The 22,796-nt window shown below is 45.2% G+C and overlaps 1 protein-coding gene and 1 pseudogene across 1 annotated transcript in view; both read left to right on the top strand.

The window, feature by feature from the left end:
* Positions 1–3,205: 3,205 nt before the first annotated feature.
* Positions 3,206–8,659, top strand: LOC124006643 (annotated as a pseudogene).
* An 8,392-nt stretch (positions 8,660–17,051) lies between these two features.
* The window catches only part of LOC124006596 (bile salt-activated lipase-like), a 6,959-nt gene continuing 1,214 nt past the window's right edge, over positions 17,052–22,796 (top strand). Inside the window, exons 1-8 of the mRNA XM_046316635.1 lie at positions 17,052–17,201; positions 17,757–17,907; positions 18,099–18,218; positions 18,666–18,863; positions 19,765–19,895; positions 20,466–20,573; positions 20,671–20,785; positions 20,965–21,151. Of these exons, the coding sequence (XP_046172591.1) occupies positions 17,130–17,201; positions 17,757–17,907; positions 18,099–18,218; positions 18,666–18,863; positions 19,765–19,895; positions 20,466–20,573; positions 20,671–20,785; positions 20,965–21,151 (1,082 nt within the window). The 5' untranslated portion in view covers positions 17,052–17,129. The remainder of the gene's footprint in view (positions 17,202–17,756; positions 17,908–18,098; positions 18,219–18,665; positions 18,864–19,764; positions 19,896–20,465; positions 20,574–20,670; positions 20,786–20,964; positions 21,152–22,796) is intronic.

Below are 22,796 nucleotides of genomic sequence, written 5' to 3'. Positions count from 1 at the left end.
AGAATCAGCAAAGTGAAGATGTTGTTTCCTTCCTTCATCACCTGGGGACGGCTCGTCAGGAAGTCCAGGACCCAGTCACACAGGGCGGGGTTCAGATCCAGGGCCTTGAGTTTAATGATGATTTTGGAGGGTACTATGGTGTTGAATGCTGAGCTGTAGTCAGTGAACAGCATTTTTACATAGGTATTCCTCTTATCCAGATAGGATAGTGCAGTGTGATGGCGATTGCATCGTCTCTGGATCTGTTGGGACAGTAAGCAAATTAAAGTGGGTCTAGGTTGTCAGGTAAGGTGGAGGTGATATGATCCTTGACTCATCTCTCAAAACACCTCATGACGACAGAAGTGAGTGCTACGGGGCGATAGTAATTTAGTTCAGTTAGCTTTGCTTTCTTGGGTACAGGAACAATGGTGGAGATTGATTATGTCCTTAAACACTCCAGGCAGCTGGTCTGCGTATGCTCTGAGGACTCAGCTAAAGATGCTGTCAGGGCCGGCAGCCTTGCGAGGGCTAACACGCTTAAATCTCTTACTAACGTCGACCACGGAGAAGGAGAGCCCACAGTCCTTTGTAGTGGGCCGCGTCGGTGGCACTCTGTTATCCTCAAAGTGGGCAAAGAAGGTGTTTAGCTTGTCCGGAAGCAAGAAGTCGGTGTCCGCGACGTGGCTGGATTTCCCTTTGTAGTCTGTGAATGTCTGTAGATCCTGCCACATAAGTCTTGTTTCTGAGCCGTTGAATTGCTACTCCACTTTGTCTTTATACTGACTATTTGCCTGTTTGATTGCCTTACGGAGGAAATAACTACACTGCCATATTCCCAGTCACCTTGCAATGGCTTGCGCTTTCAGTTTTGCCCGAATGCTGCCCTCTGTCAATGGTTTTTGGTTAGGGTAGGTTTTAATAGTCACAGTGGATATCTCCTATCCACTTCCTGACAAACTCAGTCACCATATCAGTATATTCGTCTATATTGTTATTGGAGTCTACCCGGGACATATCCCAGTTCATGTGATCAAAACAAGCGTGGATTCCGATTGGTCAGGCAAAATCGAGTCGTGATCAGATTTGTCTAAGGGAGGGCGGGGGAGGGCCTTGTAGGCATCCTGGAAGTTGGAGTGGCAGTAGTCGAGTGTTTTAGCAGCGATAGTACTACTGTCAATGTGTTGATAAAACTTCTGTAATGTTTTCCTAAAATTTGCTGTGTTAAAATCCCCAGCGACAATAATAATAATACAGCCTCAGGAAATGTGGTTTCCAGTTTGTCCAGTGAAGATCTTTGATGGCCGTCGTGGTATCGGCTTGAGGGGGAATATGCACGGCTGTGACCATAACCAAAGATAATTCTCTTGGGAGGTAATATGGTTGGCATTTGATTGTGAGGTATTCTAGGTCAGATGAACAATAGGACTTGTTCCTGTATGGTATCACAATCACACCATGTGTAGTTAATCATGAAACATACACCCCTGGTCTTCTTCTTCCCAGAGAGATATTTATTCCTGTCTGTGCAATGAACTGAGAACCCAACTGGTTGAACGGACTCAGACAGTATATCCCGAGAGAGCCATGTTACAATCCATGATGTCTCTCTGGAAGGAAATCCTTGCCCTGAGCTCATCTACTTTATTATCCAGCGACTGAACATTAGCGAGTAATATACTTGGAAGCTGTTGGTGTGCCCGCCTCCTGAGTCGGACTAAAAGTCAGCTCTGGGTCTGTCTTTTCTTCTGGCAAAGTTTTGGAACAGCCTCTGGGATCAGTTTAATTGCCCTGGGGGATACAAATGGTTCTGGGAAATTCGTATTCCTGGTCGCATTGCTGGTAATGCTGGTGAGTTATTTGATATTCAAAAGTTCTTCCTGGCTGTATGTAATAACACAAAACATTTCCTGGGCTAATAATGTAAGCAATAACACATAAAAACAAAATATTGCAAAGTTTACAAAAAGCTTGAAACATGGCAGCCCTATCCATCAGAATTATGAGGGGGAAAAATTATATTTAATCAATTTTAGAATAAGCTGTAATGTAACAAATTGTGGAAAAAGTCACAGGGTCTGAATACTTTCCTAATTCCCTGTATACAGTATATATTTCTTTTATTATTATTATTATTTATTTTTTTGCCTCTTGGTCCCCCCACAGGCCTGGGCCTATAGCGGTTCTGCCCCGGTAAGTCCCTGCATTAAACCGGCACTGGGGCCAACTTTTGCAAAAGGCAGTCAAGCTATCCATGCCTCAGTCCCCTCCTGAATTTTGGTGTGTTTTCTGGTGGTGAAATTGAGTTGTAGCACAGATAGAGAAGATATGCACAGATAGAGATGATAACTACAAATAATTGCAAGCAAACAGTTTGAAGCACACTTATTCAATCTTAAATGATAACAAAGCTTTTTTCCTTTTCACACCTTATCATTTTAATTCACCAGTAGAGTGAGCATAGACGAGAAGCTGCAGGTTTTTCTATGTTTTCTTTGTATTTCATGAAAGAAATAAAGAAAATTTGAAGTAAATGATTGTAAAATAACAACATTTTACAATCTCCACATTCCTTACATTTAAAAATAATCTAGTTATTACCATTAAAGTGAATGTTGACGAGCCTTAAATCAAAAATGGCACTGTCAAAATGGTTGGTAGACATTTTGTGAGATGTGTGGGAGAGGTAGATCAATAATCCATTGTCATTACCATGGCACACCATAATATTGCCATATTATGCCAGCTCAAAGAATGGAAAGAAACTTTTCTCTTCCTATTACTGTGAACTTTGAGGGAACATAATTCAAGTTTTAAACAGTAAAAAATGCATGGTAAATATTTGTGGCATGTGTGCCACGAGTATATCAATAATCTTGTGTCATTGCCATGTCACACCATAAGATGCCCATGCTATGCCAATTCAAAGATGGAGAAAAGGCTTTTGGGTATCTTATAAGCATTCAGGCCCTTTGTTATGGCAAGCCTAAATATGTTCAGGAGTAAAAATGTGCCTAGCAAGTCACATAATAATTTGCATGGACTCACTCTGTGTGCAATAATAATGTTAAACATGACTTTTGAATGACGACCTCACCTCTGTACCCCACACATACAATTATCTGTAAGGTGTCTCAGTCGAGCAGGGATTTTCAAAAGGGCACCTACTGGTAGATGGGTAAAAAAAACAATCTGACCTTGAATATCTCTATGCCTTTGAACGGGTATGGTAGGAGGAGCCAGGCGCACCGGTTTGTGTCAAGAACGGCAACGCAGCTTCCCGTGTGTATCAAGAATGGTCAACCACCCAAAGGACATCAAGCCAACTGGACACAACTGTGGGACGTATTGGAGTCAAACATGGGCCAGCATCCCTGTGGAATGCTTTCGAAAACATCGTTGAGTCCATGCCACAACAAACTGAGGCTGTTCTGAGGGCAAGGGGGGGAGTGCAATTCTATATTGTTAATTGTTGCAGGGGTGACAGACTTCCAGTATCTCCGGGCAGCCGAGCGGAAATGGAGGAAAACTCGCCTCCCTGCGGACCTGGCATCCTTTCACTCCCTCCTCTCTACATTTTCCTCCTCTGTCTCTGCTGCTAAAGCCACTTTCTACCACGCTAAATTCCAAGCATCTGCCTCTAACCCTAGGAAGCTCTTTGCCACCTTCTCCTCCCTCCTGAATCCTCCTCCCCCCCCTCCTCCCTCTCTGCAGATGACTTCGTCAACCATTTTGAAAAGAAGGTCGACGACATCCGATCTTCGTTTGCTAAGTCAAACGACACCGCTGGTTCTGCTCACACTGCCCTACCCTGTGCTCTGACCTCTTTCTCCCCTCTCTCCAGATGAAATCTCGCGTCTTGTGACGGCCGGCCGCCCAACAATCTGCCCGCTTGACCCTATCCCCTCCTCTCTTCTCCAGACCATTTCCGGAGACCTTCTCCCTTACCTCACCTCGCTCATCAACTCATCCCTGACCGCTGGCTACGTCCCTTCCGTCTTCAAGAGAGCGAGAGTTGCACCCCTTCTGAAAAAACCTACACTCGATCCCTCCGATGTCAACAATTACAGACCAGTATCCCTTCTTTCTTTTCTCTCCAAAACTCTTGAACGTGCCGTCCTTGGCCAGCTCTCCCGCTATCTCTCTCTGAATGACCTTCTTGATCCAAATCAGTCAGGTTTCAAGACTAGTCATTCAACTGAGACTGCTCTCCTCTGTATCACGGAGGCACTGCTAAAGCTAACTCTCTCTCTCCTCTGCTCTCATCCTTCTAGATCTATCGGCTGCCTTCGATACTGTGAACCATCAGATCCTCCTCTCCACCCTCTCCGAATTGGGCATTTCCGGCGTGGCCCACGCTTGGATTGCGTCCTACCTGACAGGCCGCTCCTACCAGGTGGCGTGGCGAGAATCTGTCTCCTCACCACGCTCTCTCACCACTGGTGTCCCCCAGGGCTCTGTTCTTGGCCCTCTCCTATTCTCGCTATACACGAAGTCACTTGGCTCTGTCATAACCTCACATGGTCTCTCCTATCATTGCTATGCAGACGACACACAATTAATCTTCTCCTTTCCCCCTTCTGACGACCAGGTGGCGAATCGCATCTCTGCATGTCTGGCAGACATATCAGTGTGGATGACGGATCACCACCTCAAGCTAAACCTCGGCAAGACGGAGCTGCTCTTCCTCCCGGGGAAGGACTGCCCATTCCATGATCTCGCCATCACGGTTGACAACTCCATTGTGTCCTCCTCCCAGAGCGCCAAGAACCTTGGCGTGATCCTGGACAACACCCTGTCGTTCTCAACCAACATCAAGGCGGTGGCCCGTTCCTGTAGGTTCATGCTCTACAACATCCGCAGAGTACGACCCTGCCTCACACAGGAAGCGGCGCAGGTCCTAATCCAGGCACTTGTCATCTCCCGTCTGGATTACTGCAACTCGCTGTTGGCTGGGCTCCCTGCCTGTGCCATTAAACCCCTTCAACTCATCCAGAACGCCGCAGCCCGTCTGGTGTTCAACCTTCCCAAGTTCTCTCACGTCACCCCGCTCCTCCGTTCTCTCCACTGGCTTCCAGTTGAAGCTCGCATCCGCTACAAGACCATGGTGCTTGCCTACGGAGCTGTGAGGGGAACGGCACCTCAGTACCTCCAGGCTCTGATCAGGCCCTACACCCAAACAAGGGCACTGCGTTCATCCACCTCTGGCCTGCTCGCCTCCCTACCACTGAGGAAGTACAGCTCCCGCTCAGCCCAGTCAAAACTGTTCGCTGCGCTGGCCCCCCAATGGTGGAACAAACTCCCTCACGACGCCAGGACAGTGGAGTCAATCACCACCTTCCGGAGACACCTGAAACCCCACCTCTTTAAGGAATACCTAGGATAGGATAAGTAATCCCTCTCACCCCCCCCTTTAAGATTTAGATGCACTATTGTAAAGTGACTGTTCCACTGGATGTCATAAGGTGAATGCACCAATTTGTAAGTCGCTCTGGATAAGAGCGTCTGCTAAATGACTTAAATGTAAATGTAAATCTTGCGGTGCATTCAGCAAAGGACGGCTCACACACATCCCTCTATGATAAGATCATCTTGCGTAAACCAGAGAATAATGAGTTCTTTGAGCAGCCTGTGGCCCTCTTCCTTCCTCCACCCATCTTCTCTCGCCTGGACAGTGCTGTGGACTATAACTACCGACCTGAAATCCAACACAAGTAAGCAGGGGCATTGGAGCAGTGTTTCACTACACAGTTTCACCCTCATCAGAGGTAGTGTGTTCAGCTCAGAAACAAATATGCCAATGGAAGTCAACATGTGTGTCAGCAATTATGCATAAGAATTCCCAACAACAAGAACTTTACAAAATGGTGTGTTCCACAACAGGAGCAAGACAGGAAGCCCCTTATTTAGTTATAAAGATGCAGGTGCTAATAGATTTGGCCATTGGCCAACCCGTAGGGGTTATTAGCTAAACCACTGTGGTCTTGTGTCTCCCGTGCAGAGAAGGCTTTTGTCCCCCAACAGTCTCCAGGGATAATCTGATTGGTTTGAGTCGAGCCCGTTGGCCTCATAATGCCATCTTCCTCACTTTTAACGACCAGAACATCCCCACGGAGCCCCTGGAGGCTGCCAAGGTCAACTGGAAGATAGTGTGTTTTCACCCCAGTGACATAAAGGCAGAGGAACAACTGAAGGAGCTTAGTATACTTTACATTGGGCTACTGAGGTTATTGTGAAGACTGCAGGAAGTCACACACAGCGGGTGATGTTTTATACAATTTGTATTATTGTTAATCACAGACGTGTTAATCACATATGTATAGGAACATAGCTTTTTTCAGTTTGAGCCTTTGTTTTTTATCCTAATGCTATTTCAAGACTGAAACATTTACTTGGGTGTTAGGCAATAGCAGGGTTCCCCGACTGGTGGCCCGTGGGACGAATTTGGCCAGTAGGTGATTTTATTTGGCCCCCAAAGTTTTCTCACATAAAACATTGTAAAAACACCAGCAAATCATCTGTGATTTTAATTTTGGAAATCTGTTCCACACATAATAGAGATCATATACACATGTAAACAAGGTTTTAAATGATTATGTTTTAGTCAGATATTATATTTGGAGTCCACAAATGATTGGTCATTATCTTTCTGCCCTCTGACGAACAGCTGAAGATAAAAATCCACCTACGGCTGAATTTAGTTTGATGTTGGGGAAAAAAAATGCATTGAAAATAAAGGGAGCGTTTACCCACCTAATTGTTTTGCCACTACATCACTGACGTTACCTCCCCACCTAGCCTATATTTTTTACATCACCATGTCCAGAGACTGTTCCTAAGGTATTTGTCTGCACATATGAGAAATGTGTTGCTCAATAAGGTATTTTTCTCATCTCCTGAGATAAACTGGATATATTTTGAATCATGTAGCTCTCGTTCATGTCTGACTTCTCTCTCATAAAGGCTCCTTAAGAGAAACAGAAATGTGTCACAGAGAAGCTGTTGTTGAGACATGTGATATGGAAAATATGCACATGGGAAATATTACTTACATTGCTTTGATATCCCATCTGTGTTAACTTTTCCCAAACCACACTGTGTGTAGATGTTTGAGAGCCGGCCCATCTGGTCCGGGTACGCGGTCAAGGCCAACCTGGACCTCCACCCTGATAAACTGAAGCTGCTGCTCCCTATCATGGCCTACTATATGGTGAGGAGACCTAGACCAGCCAATGGAAAAAGCAACAGGAAACACACCTCCACAAATAGTGTATGTCTGCTATCGAACTGTCACCATGGATACTACAGCCCAAGCTCAAGGTCACATACTTGTATACCTGCATGCTTTTACACCTGCATTGTTTGCTGTTTGGGGTTTTAGGCTGGGTTTCTGTACAGCACTTTGAGATATCAGCTGATGTACGAAGGGCTATATAAATAAATTTGATTTGATTTGATTTGATACCATTCATCAGGATGCCAATTGTTTGGCTGTCTGCATATTCTCTGACACCTAACTAATCTATGTGGTGAGCAGACCCAGACCAGCAGGGGGTCAATAAAGGGAAATAGGGCATCTCTCTATTTACATGACATGTCCTATTCAATTCACTTGACTTGAAATGAACCTCTTGAGAGAAGTAGAAGTGGATGGTGGCAAGAGAGAAAGAAGACGCAAACATGAATCTATTTGATCAATACACTCCCTTGACCAAACGTATGTGGACACCTGCTTGTCGAACATCTTAATCCAAAATCATTAGACTTTATATGGAGTTGGTCCCCCCCTTTGCTGCTGTAACAGCCTCCACTCATCTGGGAAGGCTTTCTACTAGATGTTGGAACATTGCTGTGGGGACTTGCTTCCATTCAGCCACAATAGCATTAGTGAGGTTGGGCACTGATGTTTGGGTCGACATCAAGATTGGGTCAACGGAACAACCCATTGTTCTCATTTGCCATTCAAAATACATCGAAAACCTCCCCTGGAGGAGCCTCTAGGTGAGATATGACTATGACACCAGAGGCCATGAAATACCAGTTGCTGGACTTCAGGATCCGCTGCAGTACCAAGCACGGTGAGGAGTGGGGGCAGGGTGGAGGTTTGGTTCAATCTAATCTGGAGGGACAATTTAATTCCACAGCCTTTGTTAATCATGCGTTGTTTTATGACTGTGTTTCACCCCCCTGTGACTGTCTTTAGGATAGACTATAAATGACATGCCAGTGAAGGCCAAGAGGAGCACTTTCAACTATACCCTGCCAATCACACTTAACAAAGCAGGTGGGTATGTCTGGTGTGTGTGTCTGTGCTTGCGTGTGTGTGTCCGTGTGTATTAGTGAGGATTGTCTCACTAATGTCCCTCTTTGTTGTTCAGTGCCCCAGGCTGCTAATGTGACAGATTTACCTCCTGAGGGCCCTGCTGGTGGACGTAGTGCAAATATAACCAGATACCAGCTCAAGGTAAGAGACTATGGACTTCCCCATAACTTACTCACATTCTACACGATACACTGTACTCACAAGAATAATGTCACAGTAATAAGACATCATATGCTAAGCCCTCTCTACCATGTCTCCCGTTTGTCCAGGATTCCTCATTCATATTCCGAGATGGGACCCTGCCCCCCCCACAGGCAGATGTTCTACCAGCTCTGTGATCTGGACGTGGATAGGTAAGATCCAACATGGTATATGGGTGATTCCAGACAAGATTGGCCCAAAAAGATTCATTCTGTTTTGGATCTTCCTGAAATAAAATCTGTTGAAAGATCCTTTGTGGGATTGCGAAATAACTCATTCAAGTTGGGACATTTTTTACCTTTTGGATTTACCCAGGGCTTCTTTAAGACACTACAACAATGAGTCAGTAGATGCTACAAAGCCAGACGTAGTGTCATTTTAAACAGTACGGTGTGCTCTGAAATATGACTAGTGTTGAGATTAAGAATACCATTTCTGTGCATTCGTTTATGGTTCTTTAAAAATATAAACCTACATTTGTTAAGTACCCTTTTTGATGTTCATTATTTGGCATATTGTTTTGAACAATATACTCTACAAGTTCATAACATTTCCAGAGTTGGTTCTCTGCTACTTTTGAAGTTATGATACATTTTATGAGCAACACCAATATATTGAATGGGAAAATGGATTCAAAGGAACTCCTTCTGCTGGTGACTTACTAAATATGCAATCCTAAAGGAGGGCTGTGATTGGCCTATAATTTCAATAATTAAATAGGTCAGAGCACACAGTAAGGTTTCACATGACACCAAGAATGACTTTGTAGCATCTACAGCATCCACAGAATCATTGATGTAGTGTTTAAAAGAAGGCTGGGGTATGTGAAAAATTACCTAACTTTAATAATTTATTTCTCAATAATGATTTTTGGTACAGACTTCAAAGATATGCCAAACATCCTTCCCACAGGGGACCTTTCTATGGATTTCAATTTAGAAAGATTCGAAACATCATAACAAAACTGCCTTCAAAAAGTATTCAGAATGATTCTGTATTTTGTTGTGTTACAGTCTGAATTCCAAAGGAATTCATTGTATTATTTTTCCCATTCATTTACATACCATAAAGTCCTAAAATATGTTTTAGTATTTTTAGCAAATTTATTGAAAATGAAATACGGAAATATTTCATTTACACAAGTATTCATACCCCTAAGTCAATACTTTGTAAAGCATATTTGTCATTGATTACAGCTGTGGGTCTTTCTGTCAAATTGATTGCTGATCATTGCTAGACAATCATTTTCAGGTCTTGTCGTAGATTTTCAAGTAGATTTAAGTTAAAACCATTCACATTCTTCTTGGGAAGTAACTCCAGTGTAGATTTGGCTTTGTGTTTTAGGTTATTTTCCTGTTGAAAGGTGAATTCATCTCCTAGTGTGTGGTGGAAAGCAGACTGAACCAGGATTATTTTTTAACAATTACAAGCACATAACATGATGGAGCTCCCATATGCTTGAAAATATGGAGAGTGATACTCAGTAATGTATTGGATTTGACCCAAACATAACACTTTGTATTCAGGACAAAAAGTGAATTGCTTTGCCAAATATTATATTATATTATAATATTCCTCCTTTTCACTCTGTCAATTAGGTTATTATTGTGGATTAACTACAATGTAGTTGATTCATCCTCAGTTTTCTCCTAACACAGCCATTAAACTCTGTAACTGTTTTAAAGTCACCATTGGCCTCAGTGAAATCCCTGAGCGATTTCCTTCCTCTCTGGCGACCGATTTAGGAACAACGCATGTATCTTTGTTGTGACTGGGTGTTTTGATACAACATCCAAATTGTAATTAATAACTTCACTATGCTCAAAGGGATACTCACTGTCTGCTTTTCTATTTTTACCCATCTACCAATAGGTGCCCTTCTTTGCGAGGCATTGGAAAACCTCCCTGGTCTTTGTGGTTGAATCTGTGTTTGAAATTCACTTATCGACTGAGGGACCTTAAAGATAATTGTATGTATTTGTATATGTATTATGTATCCCCATTAGCTGCTGCCAAGACAGCAGCTACTCTTCCTGGGGTCCAGCAAAATTAAAGCATTTATACATTTTTTTAACATTACAATACAGTCTGTTATGCAGGTGAATGAGGACCCAAAAGCGACTTGGCGAAAACAGAGTTTTTAATCCAGTAAAGTTACTTTACAAACAAAAGGCATAATACTACTCGTAATGACGAGAACAGACTGGAGACTTGATCAAGAACTGCAGGTTGCCTCGGGAAGGCACTTGAACGTAGCAGACTCAGACACCTGCTCACCACGCAGCATCTGAGGGAAACACGACACGACAGGGCAATACATAGACACAGCACGGTGAACAATAGACAAGGATCCGACAGGACAGGAACGGAAAACAAGGGAAGAAATAGGGACTCTAATCAGGGGAAAAGATAAGGAACAGGTGTGGGAAGACTAAATGATGATTAGGGGAATAGGAACAGCTGGGAGCAGGAACGGAACGATAGAGAGAGGAGAGAGAGGGAGGGGGAGAGAGAGGGATAGAAAAAGGGAACGAACCTAATAAGACCAGCAGGGGGAAACGAACAGAAGGGAAAGCATAATGACAAGACAATCTAAGACAAAACATGACAGTACCCCCCCACTCACCGAGCGCCTCCTGGCGCACTCGAGGAGGAATCCTGGCGGCAACGGAGGAAATCATCAATAAGTGAACGGTCCAGCACGTCCCGAGACGGAACCCAACTCCTCTCCTCAGGACCGTAACCCTCCCAATCCACTAAGTATTGGTGACCCCGTCCCCGAGAACGCATGTCCATGATCTTACGTACCTTGTAAATAGGTGCGCTCTCGACAAGGACGGGAGGGGGGAGGGAAGACGAACGGGGGTGCGAAGAAAGGGCTTGACACAGGAGACATGGAAGACAGGATGGACGCGACGAAGATGTCGCGGAAGAAGCAGTCGCACAGCGACAGGATTGACGACCTGGGAGACACGGAACGGACCAATGAACCGCGGAGTCAACTTACGAGAAGCTGTCGTAAGAGGAAGGTTGCGAGTGGAAAGCCACACTCTCTGGCCGCAACAATACCTTGGACTCTTAATCCTGCGTTTATTGGCGGCTCTCACAGTCTGTGCCCTGTAACGGCAAAGTGCAGACCTCACCCTCCTCCAGGTGCGCTCACAACGTTGGACAAACGCTTGAGCGGAGGGAACGCTGGACTCGGCAAGCTGGGATGAGAACAGAGGAGGCTGGTAACCCAGACTACTCTGAAACGGAGATAACCCGGTAGCAGACGAAGGAAGCGAATTGTGAGCGTATTCTGCCCAGGGGAGCTGTTCTGCCCAAGACGCAGGGTTTCTGAAAGAAAGGCTGCGTAGTATGCGACCAATCGTCTGATTGGCCCTCTCTGCTTGACCGTTAGACTGGGGATGAAACCCGGAAGAGAGACTGACGGACGCACCAATCAAACGACAGAACTCCCTCCAAAACTGTGACGTGAATTGCGGGCCTCTGTCTGAAACGGGGTCTAACGGGAGGCCATGAATTCTGAACACATTCTCGATGATGATTTGTGCCGTCTCCTTAGCGGAAGGAAGTTTAGCGAGGGGAATGAAATGTGCCGCCTTAGAGAACCTATCGACAACCGTAAGAATCACAGTCTTCCCCGCAGACAAAGGCAGACCGGTAATGAAGTCTAGGGCGATGTGAGACCATGGTCGAGAAGGAATGGGGAGCGGTCTGAGACGACCGGCAGGAGGAGAGTTACCCGACTTAGTCTGCGCGCAGTCCGAACAAGCAGCCACGAAACGGCGCGTGTCACGCTCCTGAGTCGGCCACCAAAAGCGCTGGCGAATAGACGCAAGAGTGCCTCGAACACCGGGATGACCAGCTAACTTGGCAGAGTGAGCCCACTGAAGAACAGCCAGACGAGTGGAAACAGGAACGAAAAGGAGGTTACTAGGACAAGCGCGCGGCGACGCAGTGTGCGTGAGTGCTTGCTTAACCTGTCTTTCAATTCCCCAGACTGTCAACCCGACAACACGCCCATAAGGAAGAATCCCCTCGGGATCAGTAGAAGCCACAGAAGAACTAAACAGACGGGATAAGGCATCAGGCTTGGTGTTTTTGCTACCCGGACGGTAAGAAATCACAAACTCGAAACGAGCGAAAAACAACGCCCAACGAGCTTGACGGGCATTAAGTCGTTTGGCAGAACGGATGTACTCAAGGTTCTTATGGTCTGTCCAAACGACAAAAGGAACGGTCGCCCCCTCCAACCACTGTCGCCATTCGCCTAGGGCTAAGCGGATGGCGAGCAGTTCACGGTTACCCACATCATAGTTGCGCTCAGATGGCGACAGGCGATGAGAAAAATAAGCGCAAGGATGAACCTTATCGTCAGACTGGAAGCGCTGGGATAGAATGGCTCCCACGCCTACCTCTGAAGCGTCAACCTCGACAATGAATTGTCTAGTGACGTCAGGAGTAACGAGGATAGGAGCGGACGTAAAACGTTCTTTTAGAAGATCAAAAGCTCCCTGGGCGGAACCGGACCACTTAAAACACGTCTTGACAGAAGTAAGAGCTGTGAGAGGGGCAGCAACTTGACCGAAATTACGAATGAAACGCCGATAGAAATTAGCGAAACCTAAAAGCGCTGCAACTCGACACGTGACCTTGGAACGGGCCAATCACTGACAGCTTGGACCTTAGCGGAATCCATCTGAATGCCTTCAGCGGAAATAACGGAACCGAGAAAAGTAACGGAGGAGACATGAAAAGAGCACTTCTCAGCCTTTACGTAGAGACAATTCTCTAAAGGCGCTGTAGAACACGTCGAACGTGCTGAACATGAATCTCGAGTGACGGTGAAAAAATCAGGATATCGTCAAGATAGACAAAAACAAAGATGTTCAGCATGTCTCTCAGAACATCATTAACTAATGCCTGAAAAACAGCTGGCGCATTGGCGAGACCAAACGGCAGAACCCGGTACTCAAAATGCCCTAACGGAGTGTTAAACGCCGTTTTCCACTCGTCCCCCTCTCTGATGCGCACGAGATGGTAAGCGTTACGAAGGTCCAACTTAGTAAAGCACCTGGCTCCCTGCAGAATCTCGAAGGCTGATGACATAAGGGGAAGCGGATAACGATTCTTAACCGTTATGTCATTCAGCCCTCGATAATCCACGCAGGGGCGCAGAGTACCGTCCTTCTTCTTAACAAAAAGAACCCCGCCCCGGCCGGAGAGGAAGAAGGCACTATGGTACCGGCGTCAAGAGACACAGATAAATAATCCTCGAGAGCCTTACGTTCGGGAGCCGACAGAGAGTATAGTCTACCCCGAGGAGGAGTGGTCCCCGGAAGGAGATCAATACTACAATCATACGACCGGTGAGGAGGAAGGGAGTTGGCTCGGGACCGACTGAAGACCGTGCGCAGATCATGATATTCCTCCGGCACTCCTGTCAAATCGCCAGGTTCCTCCTGAGAAGTGGGGACAGAAGAAATGGGAGGGATGGCAGACATTAAACACTTCACATGACAAGAAACGTTCCAGGATAGGATAGAATTACTAGACCAATTAATAGAAGGATTATGACATACTAGCCAGGGATGACCCAAAACAACAGGTGTAAAAGGTGAACGAAAAATCAAAAAAGAAATAGTCTCACTGTGGTTACCAGATACTGTGAGAGTTAAAGGTAGTGTCTCAAATCTGATACTGGGAAGATGACTACCATCTAAGGCAAACATGGGCGTAGGCTTGTTTAACTGTCTGAAAGGAATGTCATGTTTCCGAGCCCATGCTTCGTCCATGAAACAACCCTCAGCCCCAGAGTCAATCAAGGCACTGCATGTAGCACCCGAACCGGTCCAGCGTAGATGGACCGACATAGTAGTACAGGATCTAGATGAAGAGACCTGAGTAGTAGCGCTCACCAGTAGCCCTCCGCTTACTGATGAGCTCTGGCCTTTTACTGGACATGAATTGACAAAATGTCCATCAAATCCGCAATAGAGGCACAGGCGGTTGGTGATCCTCCGTTCCCTCTCCTTGGTCGAGATGCGAATACCTCCCAGCTGCATGGGCTCAGTCTCTGAGCCAGAGGAGGGAGATGGTTGCGATGCGGAGCAGGGAAACACCGTTGACGCGAGCTCTCTTCCACGAGCTTGGTGACGAAGATCTACCCGTCGTTCTATGCGGATGGCGAGAGCAATCAAAGAGTCCACACTGGAAGGAACCTCCCGAGAGAGAATCTCATCTTTGACCACTGCGTGGAGTCCCTCCAGAAAACGAGCGAGCAGCGCCGGCTCGTTCCAGTCACTAGAGGCAGCAAGAGTGCGAAACTCTATAGAGTAATCCGTTATGGATCGATCACCTTGGCATAGGGAAGCCAGGGCCCTAGAAGCCTCCCTACCAAAAACTGAACGGTCAAAAACCCGAATCATCTCCTCTTTAAAGTTCTGGTAATTGTTAGAACAATCAGCCCTTGCCTCCCAGATAGCTGTGCCCCACTCTCGAGCCCGGCCAGTAAGGAGTGAAATGACGTAAGCAACCCGAGCTCTCTCGCTAGAGTATGTGTTGGGTTGGAGAGAGAACACAATATCACACTGGGTGAGAAAGGAGCGGCACTCCGTGGGCTGCCCGGAGTAGCAAGGTGGGTTATTAACCCTAGGTTCCGGAGGCTCGGCAGGCCAGGAAGTAACAGGTGGCACGAGACGAAGACTCTGGAACTGTCCAGAGAGGTCGGAAACCTGAGCGGCCAGGTTCTCCACGGCATGGCGAGCAGCAGACAATTCCTGCTCGTGTCTGCCGAGCATGGCTCCTTGGATCTCGACGGCAGTGTTACGAGCATCTGTAGTCGCTGGGTCCATTCCTTGGTCGGATCCTTCTGTTATGCAGGTGAATGAGGACCCAAAAGCGACTTGGCGAAAACAGAGTTTTTAATCCAGTAAAGTTACTTTACAAACAAAAGGCATAATACTACTCGTAATGACGAGAACAGACTGGAGACTTGATCAAGAACTGCAGGTTGCCTCGGGAAGGCACTTGAACGTAGCAGACTCAGACACCTGCTCACCACGCAGCATCTGAGGGAAACACGACACACGACAGGGCAATACATAGACACAGCACGGTGAACAATAGACAAGGATCCGACAGGACAGGAACGGAAAACAAGGGAAGAAATAGGGACTCTAATCAGGGGAAAAGATAAGGAACAGGTGTGGGAAGACTAAATGATGATTAGGGGAATAGGAACAGCTGGGAGCAGGAACGGAACGATAGAGAGAGGAGAGAGAGGGAGGGGGAGAGAGAGGGATAGAAAAAGGGAACGAACCTAATAAGACCAGCAGGGGGAAACGAACAGAAGGGAAAGCATAATGACAAGACAATCTAAGACAAAACATGACAACAGTCACAACAAATTTCACAACATCTTAAGTGTGTGCCCTCAGGCCTCTACTCTACTACCACATATCTAGAACACAAAATCCATGTGTACGTGTGTTTATAGTGCATATGTTATCGTGTTTGTGTATGCATGTGCCTGTGTATGTCTCTTCACATTCCCTGCTGGCACAAGAGTGCCTCTTCAACCTCATTAAGCTGAATTTGGCTTGTCACCTAAAACCCTCACAAACTTCTATAGATGCACAATTGAGAGCATCCAGTCGGGCTGTTTCACCGCTGTTTCACAACTTATCACCGGTGGCAAACTACCTGCCCTACAGTACACCTACAGTACCCGATGTCACAGGAAGGCCAAAAGATCATCAAGGACAACAACCACCTGAACCACTACCTGTTCACCCCGCTACCATCCAGAAGGCGATGTCAGTACAGGTGCATCAAAGCTGGGACCGACAGACTGAAAAACAGCTTCTATCTCAAGTCCATCAGACTGTTAAACAGTCATCACTAACACAGAGAGACTGCTGCCTACATACAGACTCAAATCATTGGCCACTTTAATAAATGGATCGCCAGTCACTTTATACAATGCACTTTAAAAAGTAATGTTTACATATCTTACATTACTCATCTCATATGTATATACTGTATTTTATACCATCTACTGCATCTTGCCTATGCCGCTCAGTCATCGCTCATCCATATATTTAGATTGACATATTCTTATTCCATCCCTTTAGATCTGTGTGTATTAGGTAGTTGTTGTGGAATTGTTAGATTACTTGTTAGATATTACTGCACTGTTGGAACTAGAAGCACAACCATTTCGCTACACTCACAATAACATCTGCTAACCATGCGTATGTGACCAATAAAATGTAAAAAAAAAAATATTATTTTAATCTGGGTTACAACATTCAACCCACATAATGCATAACACATTTGATTTAAAATAATAATAATTAAAGAAATATATAATTGAAATTGAAAACTGTTAAAAGAATGTCACAATCAAACCGAAACAATCTCAAAAAGCGCTAATCGCTCAGCTCTAGCGAGCACAAACGTTCACCTTTGCCTCACCGAGTTCTGCTAGGAGCAGTAAAAACTTCACCTGCAGGCACCTTTATGGACTTGAACAAAACTCAACAAACAAATCTCTGTGATGGTATAATATGGGAGGGGCCTCCTCCTGTATAAAAGGTGTGCTGACAGGTGTCTTTGGATGACCGTTATGAAGACGCTGGGGATTTTGGTTTCTGCTGCCCTGTTCCTGGGGTCCGCCTCTGCTGCCACTGTAAGTCCATTTTAGTTGATTTGGTGTTTAGCAATTGATCTTTACTGTAATTAAATTAATTATTGTTTTTTTTAGTGAAACAAATGTCCAAATATCATATTTGTTAATGTAGCTGTTTTAATGTAGCCATGTTTTTTCTTACTATCTGTGGTTTTGATCAGCTCGTTGAGGTGAAGAAGATACTATAGAAATGTAGTTGGACAAAAAAAAGTCTACTAAGTATCAAATAGTTTATATGGAGAAGGTAAACAATAGTAAAACACAAAGGCTTAAAACATCAAAGAGTTAAGAACATCTCCTGCGTTTGTACTCACGCTGCAGATTTTTCACATGTTTATCAGCAATGGGTTGACAAGCAGTGTGAATTCAACAGCTGAACATCTTTTATGCAACAGTTCGTACTAATAAACAACAAAACACAATGACACTACATCCATAAAACAGCATCACTGAATAGATTGATGCCTATTATAAAAACAGTTTCACACTTTACACATGCACATATTACTGAATGTTTAATGAGTTAGTATCTGCCCATTGGGTGTGGATGTGTAGCTTGGAGTGGTGTACACTGAGGGAGGCATGGTGCAGGGGAAGAACATCAATTCTGATGGACTGTTCCGCACCATGGACGTCTTCAAAGGAATCCCCTTCGCTGACAAGCCCGGCAAGTTTGAGAAGCCCAAGCGTCACCCCGGATGGGATGGTGGGTACCAAAAAAACAAAATGCCTCAGATGTCTCTCCATTCAGCAAGAAATATCATATTATTTGTACAAAACAATGTAGTAATACTGAAGCAGATTGTAAAATAAATATTGGACAGGCATGTATCAGACCGTACTCTTACTAACACGCATCTCAGTTGACTGACTGCTTCTTCCTGTGTCTCCTTCCAGGTGTTCTCAAGGCCACTAAGTTCAAGCCGAGGTGCATGCAGCTGAACCTGCTCCAGTCAGACACCCGTGGCCAAGAGGACTGCCTCTACCTGAACATATGGGTCCCTCAGGGCAGCAGCGGTATGTATTATGTACAAATGTAGGATCTTAATTTGATCACCCAGTTGCAGTGAACTTAAACTTGTAATCCATTAGAGGTTCAAAAAGCTTTTCAAGTTTGTCATTTCCACGTTGAAATTTCAGACTTGATTTTCTCTTTTGAAAATTGTATAAACCTCAACTAAAATGTCCATGGACTATAATCCACATAAGAATTTACATTTGCTGTTGCTGCAGGATTATTTTCCTGCTGAAGCAAACTGGCTCAAATTAAAATCCTACACCTGTGCCTGTGTCTTTACCTGTCACTAGAGTAGGACACCAGATAATAAGGTGTCAGCCCTTGTCTTTCATCCACATATCAAGACATCATACAGTATGACCTGCTGATGTGTAGTAATACTAATAATGATATGACTATATGGTGTAATTCTTCAAACGTATTGAAATATCCCTCCTTTCTTTCAGTCTCCACTGGTCTGCCAGTAATGGTGTGGCTCTATGGAGGTGGTTTCCAGGTTGGTGGCTCTATGGGCGCTAACTTCATGGATAACTATCTGTATGACGGGGAGGAGATTGCCAACAGAGGCAATGTAATCGTGGTGACCCTGGGTTACCGTGTGGGCACCCTGGGCTTCCTCAGCTCTGGAGATGCCAGCGGACCTGGTAGGTGTCAACCAAGGCTTTGCCTGCCTGGCTGGCTGGCTGGCTGGCTAGGTGGGTGTGTGGGTAAATGGCTGTGGCACAATCGGTGTCACATCAGCTGATTGACCTTTTCTTCATGTACTGATTCTCAGGTGACTGAATCCACTTTATGAGAATAATGTTTAAGAATACTGTGTTTGTTTAACTTTTAGTAATCAACTGGCTCTTTCAGAAACTTGAGCCATTCTGTTGGAGACAGATGTACAGTATGTTAGTAGGTAGATAATCTCTCTTAACCCAGAAGTAAAATCTTGAGTAATTTGGTCAGCGTCGTGATTGCTTTAACTTCGTGTCCATACTGTATGCGTTAGAAATTGAAACTTCCATCAAAAACAAAGTCTCCAACCTCGCAAAAGGTAACTCAAAAGAAACTCTACCCATTTGGCCATGGTGTGGAGAGACTTTTTTTTCCAGTTTTAATGCAAATTTCCAGAATTTCTACACATTTAGCCAAAACGTAATGTATGCCATGTTAATGATATCTGAGTGAGAGCGACAAACAAAATCAATGGGGGCCCCCTGAAGGTCAAGTCCCCTGGGCACATGCCCTGCATGCCTAATCAGTATTCGGCAATGATAGCTGTCTAGAATAACATACCAATCAATACATTCTTAGCTGACATGGCTAATTGAGTGACTGTCAGTAACTGACATAAACAAGAGAAAAACTGCTGATGCACAACAATATTTTGAAATCACACCTCATGTATTCTACTACTCAAACTCTCAACAGTAAGTTCAGACCCCAGAGTTCCATAAGCGACCGCTTATCCTGGAGCCGGCCCTGACACTCAGAATCTACACACGGGAAATTAGTAGGTAGAGTACTGCTGCTGGCTCACAGAGCTGTCTTCCATGTCAGGTAACTATGGTTTGTGGGACCAGCACGCTGCCATTGCTTGGGTAAACAGGAACATCCGTGCCTTCGGAGGAGACCCCAACAACCTCACCATCTTCGGGGAGTCTGCCGGCGCTGTTAGCTCCAGCTTCCAGGTGTGGGACTAAAAAAGGAGAGTAACAGTTCTAATACAGAGCTCTCAGGGCAAAGATAGTGATGTCAAAATACAAAGAAAGTCTAGTGGAATGATGTTTCTTCAGTCTCAATGTTATAAACTCTTCATTAAAATGTCATGATTATTCAGTGTCTTCCTGCCATAAAGCATACGTTAATTGTCAAAGTGTCTAGTTTCTGTTAACTGTTGTGTCTGTGAAGTTAGTTGGTAGGGTGGTGATACATTTAACAATGAGAACAGTGAGATTTCTGCTTCTTTATTTTGGACCATGATGTCCTGTACGCTACATAGTCAGCTGTTTGTCACAAGTTCCTGAGACCTCGGAGAACTCTGTGTCCCGTGTCTAAAAAGGTTGATGGAAAACACTTGTACTTCAGACCTTTTTAACGTGGACATTTTTAGATAGTTGGATATGTGTAAGCATTAAGCAGGGTTCTCCTGTTATGATTGTAAGCAAAGATAGGTACAGATGTACTATGTACTAATGTACTAATTTGAGTTTGATTGCAATGTACTAATTCGAGTTTGAATGTACTTTACCGCCACACAGACACTCTCTCCCCATAACAAAGGGCTGATCCGCAGGGCAATCTCCCAGAGTGGTGTTGCTCTCTGCCCCTGGGCTATCAACACGAACCCCCGTGCCTTTGCAGAGAACGTATGTGTACTTCTGTAACAATGAGGTAGAATATGGACTGACAGAGAGGGATATTGGCTGTTAAAGGGATGTCTCATCCCCCTTTCTGTCTCTTTAGGTTGCTGAGAAGGTGGGCTGCCCCAAGGATGATCAGATGATGGCCTGCCTGAGACTTGTTGACGCTAATGTTCTCACTCTGGCCGGTACCACGGCCCTGGGTGGTTCTCCCTCCAGTGAGTATCCACTGAGATGAATGTACGGGGCTGTGGCACGCTGTGAGAAAGACACTGAGGAGGATGTGATTTGCATGCGTTGATGCCTGTAATGATACCTGTATAGATGACAATTACACAGTAATTTGGTGATGACCATGTCCTGCCGATAGCATCAAGAGGTATGTCTTTCTCTCTAGCCCCCATGGCAGACAACCTGGTCCTCTCCCCTGTGATCGATGGGGACTTCCTGCCTGATCACCCAGGTAACCTGTTCCACAATGCCGCTGACATTGATTACCTCGCCGGGGTCAACAGCATGGATGCCCACCTCTTCGCTGGCCAGGACATCCCCAATATCAACAATCCAAGCGCAAACGTCCCCGTGTGAGTGGCTATGCTATGGGCTGGGCGGAAGAGGGCTGATTGGTTACCTGGGAGGAAGAGGGCTCTCTGTTCGGTGTTGGCCATGGGCATGGGGTAGCTGAAATGGGACTGCAGATTTTACAGAACCAACTGAGTCTAACAAGTAGAAGTATAATCAAATAATAAAGGACAGGGTTATCAGTTCAGCCAGGTCCCTAACACAGTGAGATTCAGAAGGGGTTGATATATCTGTTGGGCCTTATCTCTAGGGTATCCAATCAAAAATGCATATTTTGACCAATGGGTAAAATAATGTGTCAATTTTGTAGAAACTCCTCTAAGAAAACCAATGGTCGAAACCATCATCCATTCAAAAGTCATTGACGTTTTTACCCTTGTAGGATGGTCAAAATTAGGATGACTAAATCAATGGAGGAAAGAGAAAAAAAAGTTATAAAAAAGAAGGAATATTGCACAGCATCGCATTATCTAGGCTGGGTGCTATGTATGAATGAAAGCTACCTGGCAGGGTCACATTCCTGTTTAATTCGTCATATTTCTTCACGAATCCGTGGGACATAAAACAATATAGAGATACACTACACGACCAAAAGTATGTTGACATCTGCTCGTCGAACATCTTATTTGGGCCGGCAGGGTAGCCTAGTGGTTAGAGCGTTAGACTAGTAACCGGAAGGTTGCAAATTCAAACCCCCGAGCTGACAAGGTATGAATCTGTTATTCTACCCCTGAACAAGGCAGTTAACCCACTGTTCCTAAGCCATCATTGAAAATAAGAATTTGTCCTTAACTGACTTGCCTAGTTGGTTTCCCCTTTGCTGCTGTAATAGCCGCCGATCAAGTTTTTCCAACTAGATCTCGACAAACCATTTCTGGTTTTTCGGAACCCGCATGGCCGGGATAGTCCAACCTCACTTTGTGCACAGGGCTATTGTCATGCTGAAGCAGGAAGGGGCCTTCTCCAAAATGTTGCCAAAAATTTGGAAGCACAGAATTATCTAGAATGTCATTGTATAATGTAGCGTTAAGATTTCCCTTCACTGGAACTAAGGGTTTTTGCCCCGAACCATGAAAAACAGACACAGACCATTCTTCCTCATCCACCAAACTTTACAGTTGGCACTATGCATAGAGGCAGGTAGCGTTCTCCTAGCATCCATCAAACCCAGATTCTTCCGTCGGACTGCCAGATGGTGAAGCGTGATTCATCACTCAAGAGAATGGATTTCCAGTGCTCAAGAGTCCAATGGCAGCGAGCTTTACACCACTCCAGACAACGCTTGGCATTGCGCATGGGGATCTTAGGTCTGTGTGTGGCTGCTCGGCCATGGAAACTCATTTCAAGAAGCCCCGGATGAACCATTTCTCGTCCTGACATTGCATCTAGAGCCAGTTTGGAACTCAGTAGTGAGTGTGGCAACTAAGGACAGACAGTTCTTACACGCTGCGGGCTGCAGCACTCGGCGGTCCTGTTCTGTGAGATTGTGTAGCCTACCACTTCGTGGCTGAGCAGTCGTTGCTCTTAGACGTTTCCACTTCATAATAACAGCACTGACAGTTGAGTGGGGCAGGTCTATCAGGGCATAAATTTGATGAACTGACTAGTTGGAAAGGTGGCATCCTATCTCCATAGACAAACATTGGA

Source organism: Oncorhynchus gorbuscha, linkage group LG20 (genome assembly GCF_021184085.1).
Source record: "Oncorhynchus gorbuscha isolate QuinsamMale2020 ecotype Even-year linkage group LG20, OgorEven_v1.0, whole genome shotgun sequence".
Lineage (NCBI taxonomy): Eukaryota > Metazoa > Chordata > Actinopteri > Salmoniformes > Salmonidae > Oncorhynchus > Oncorhynchus gorbuscha.
The sequence above is the reverse complement of the archived record's forward strand: the minus strand, read 5'-3'. Positions and strand labels throughout refer to the sequence as shown.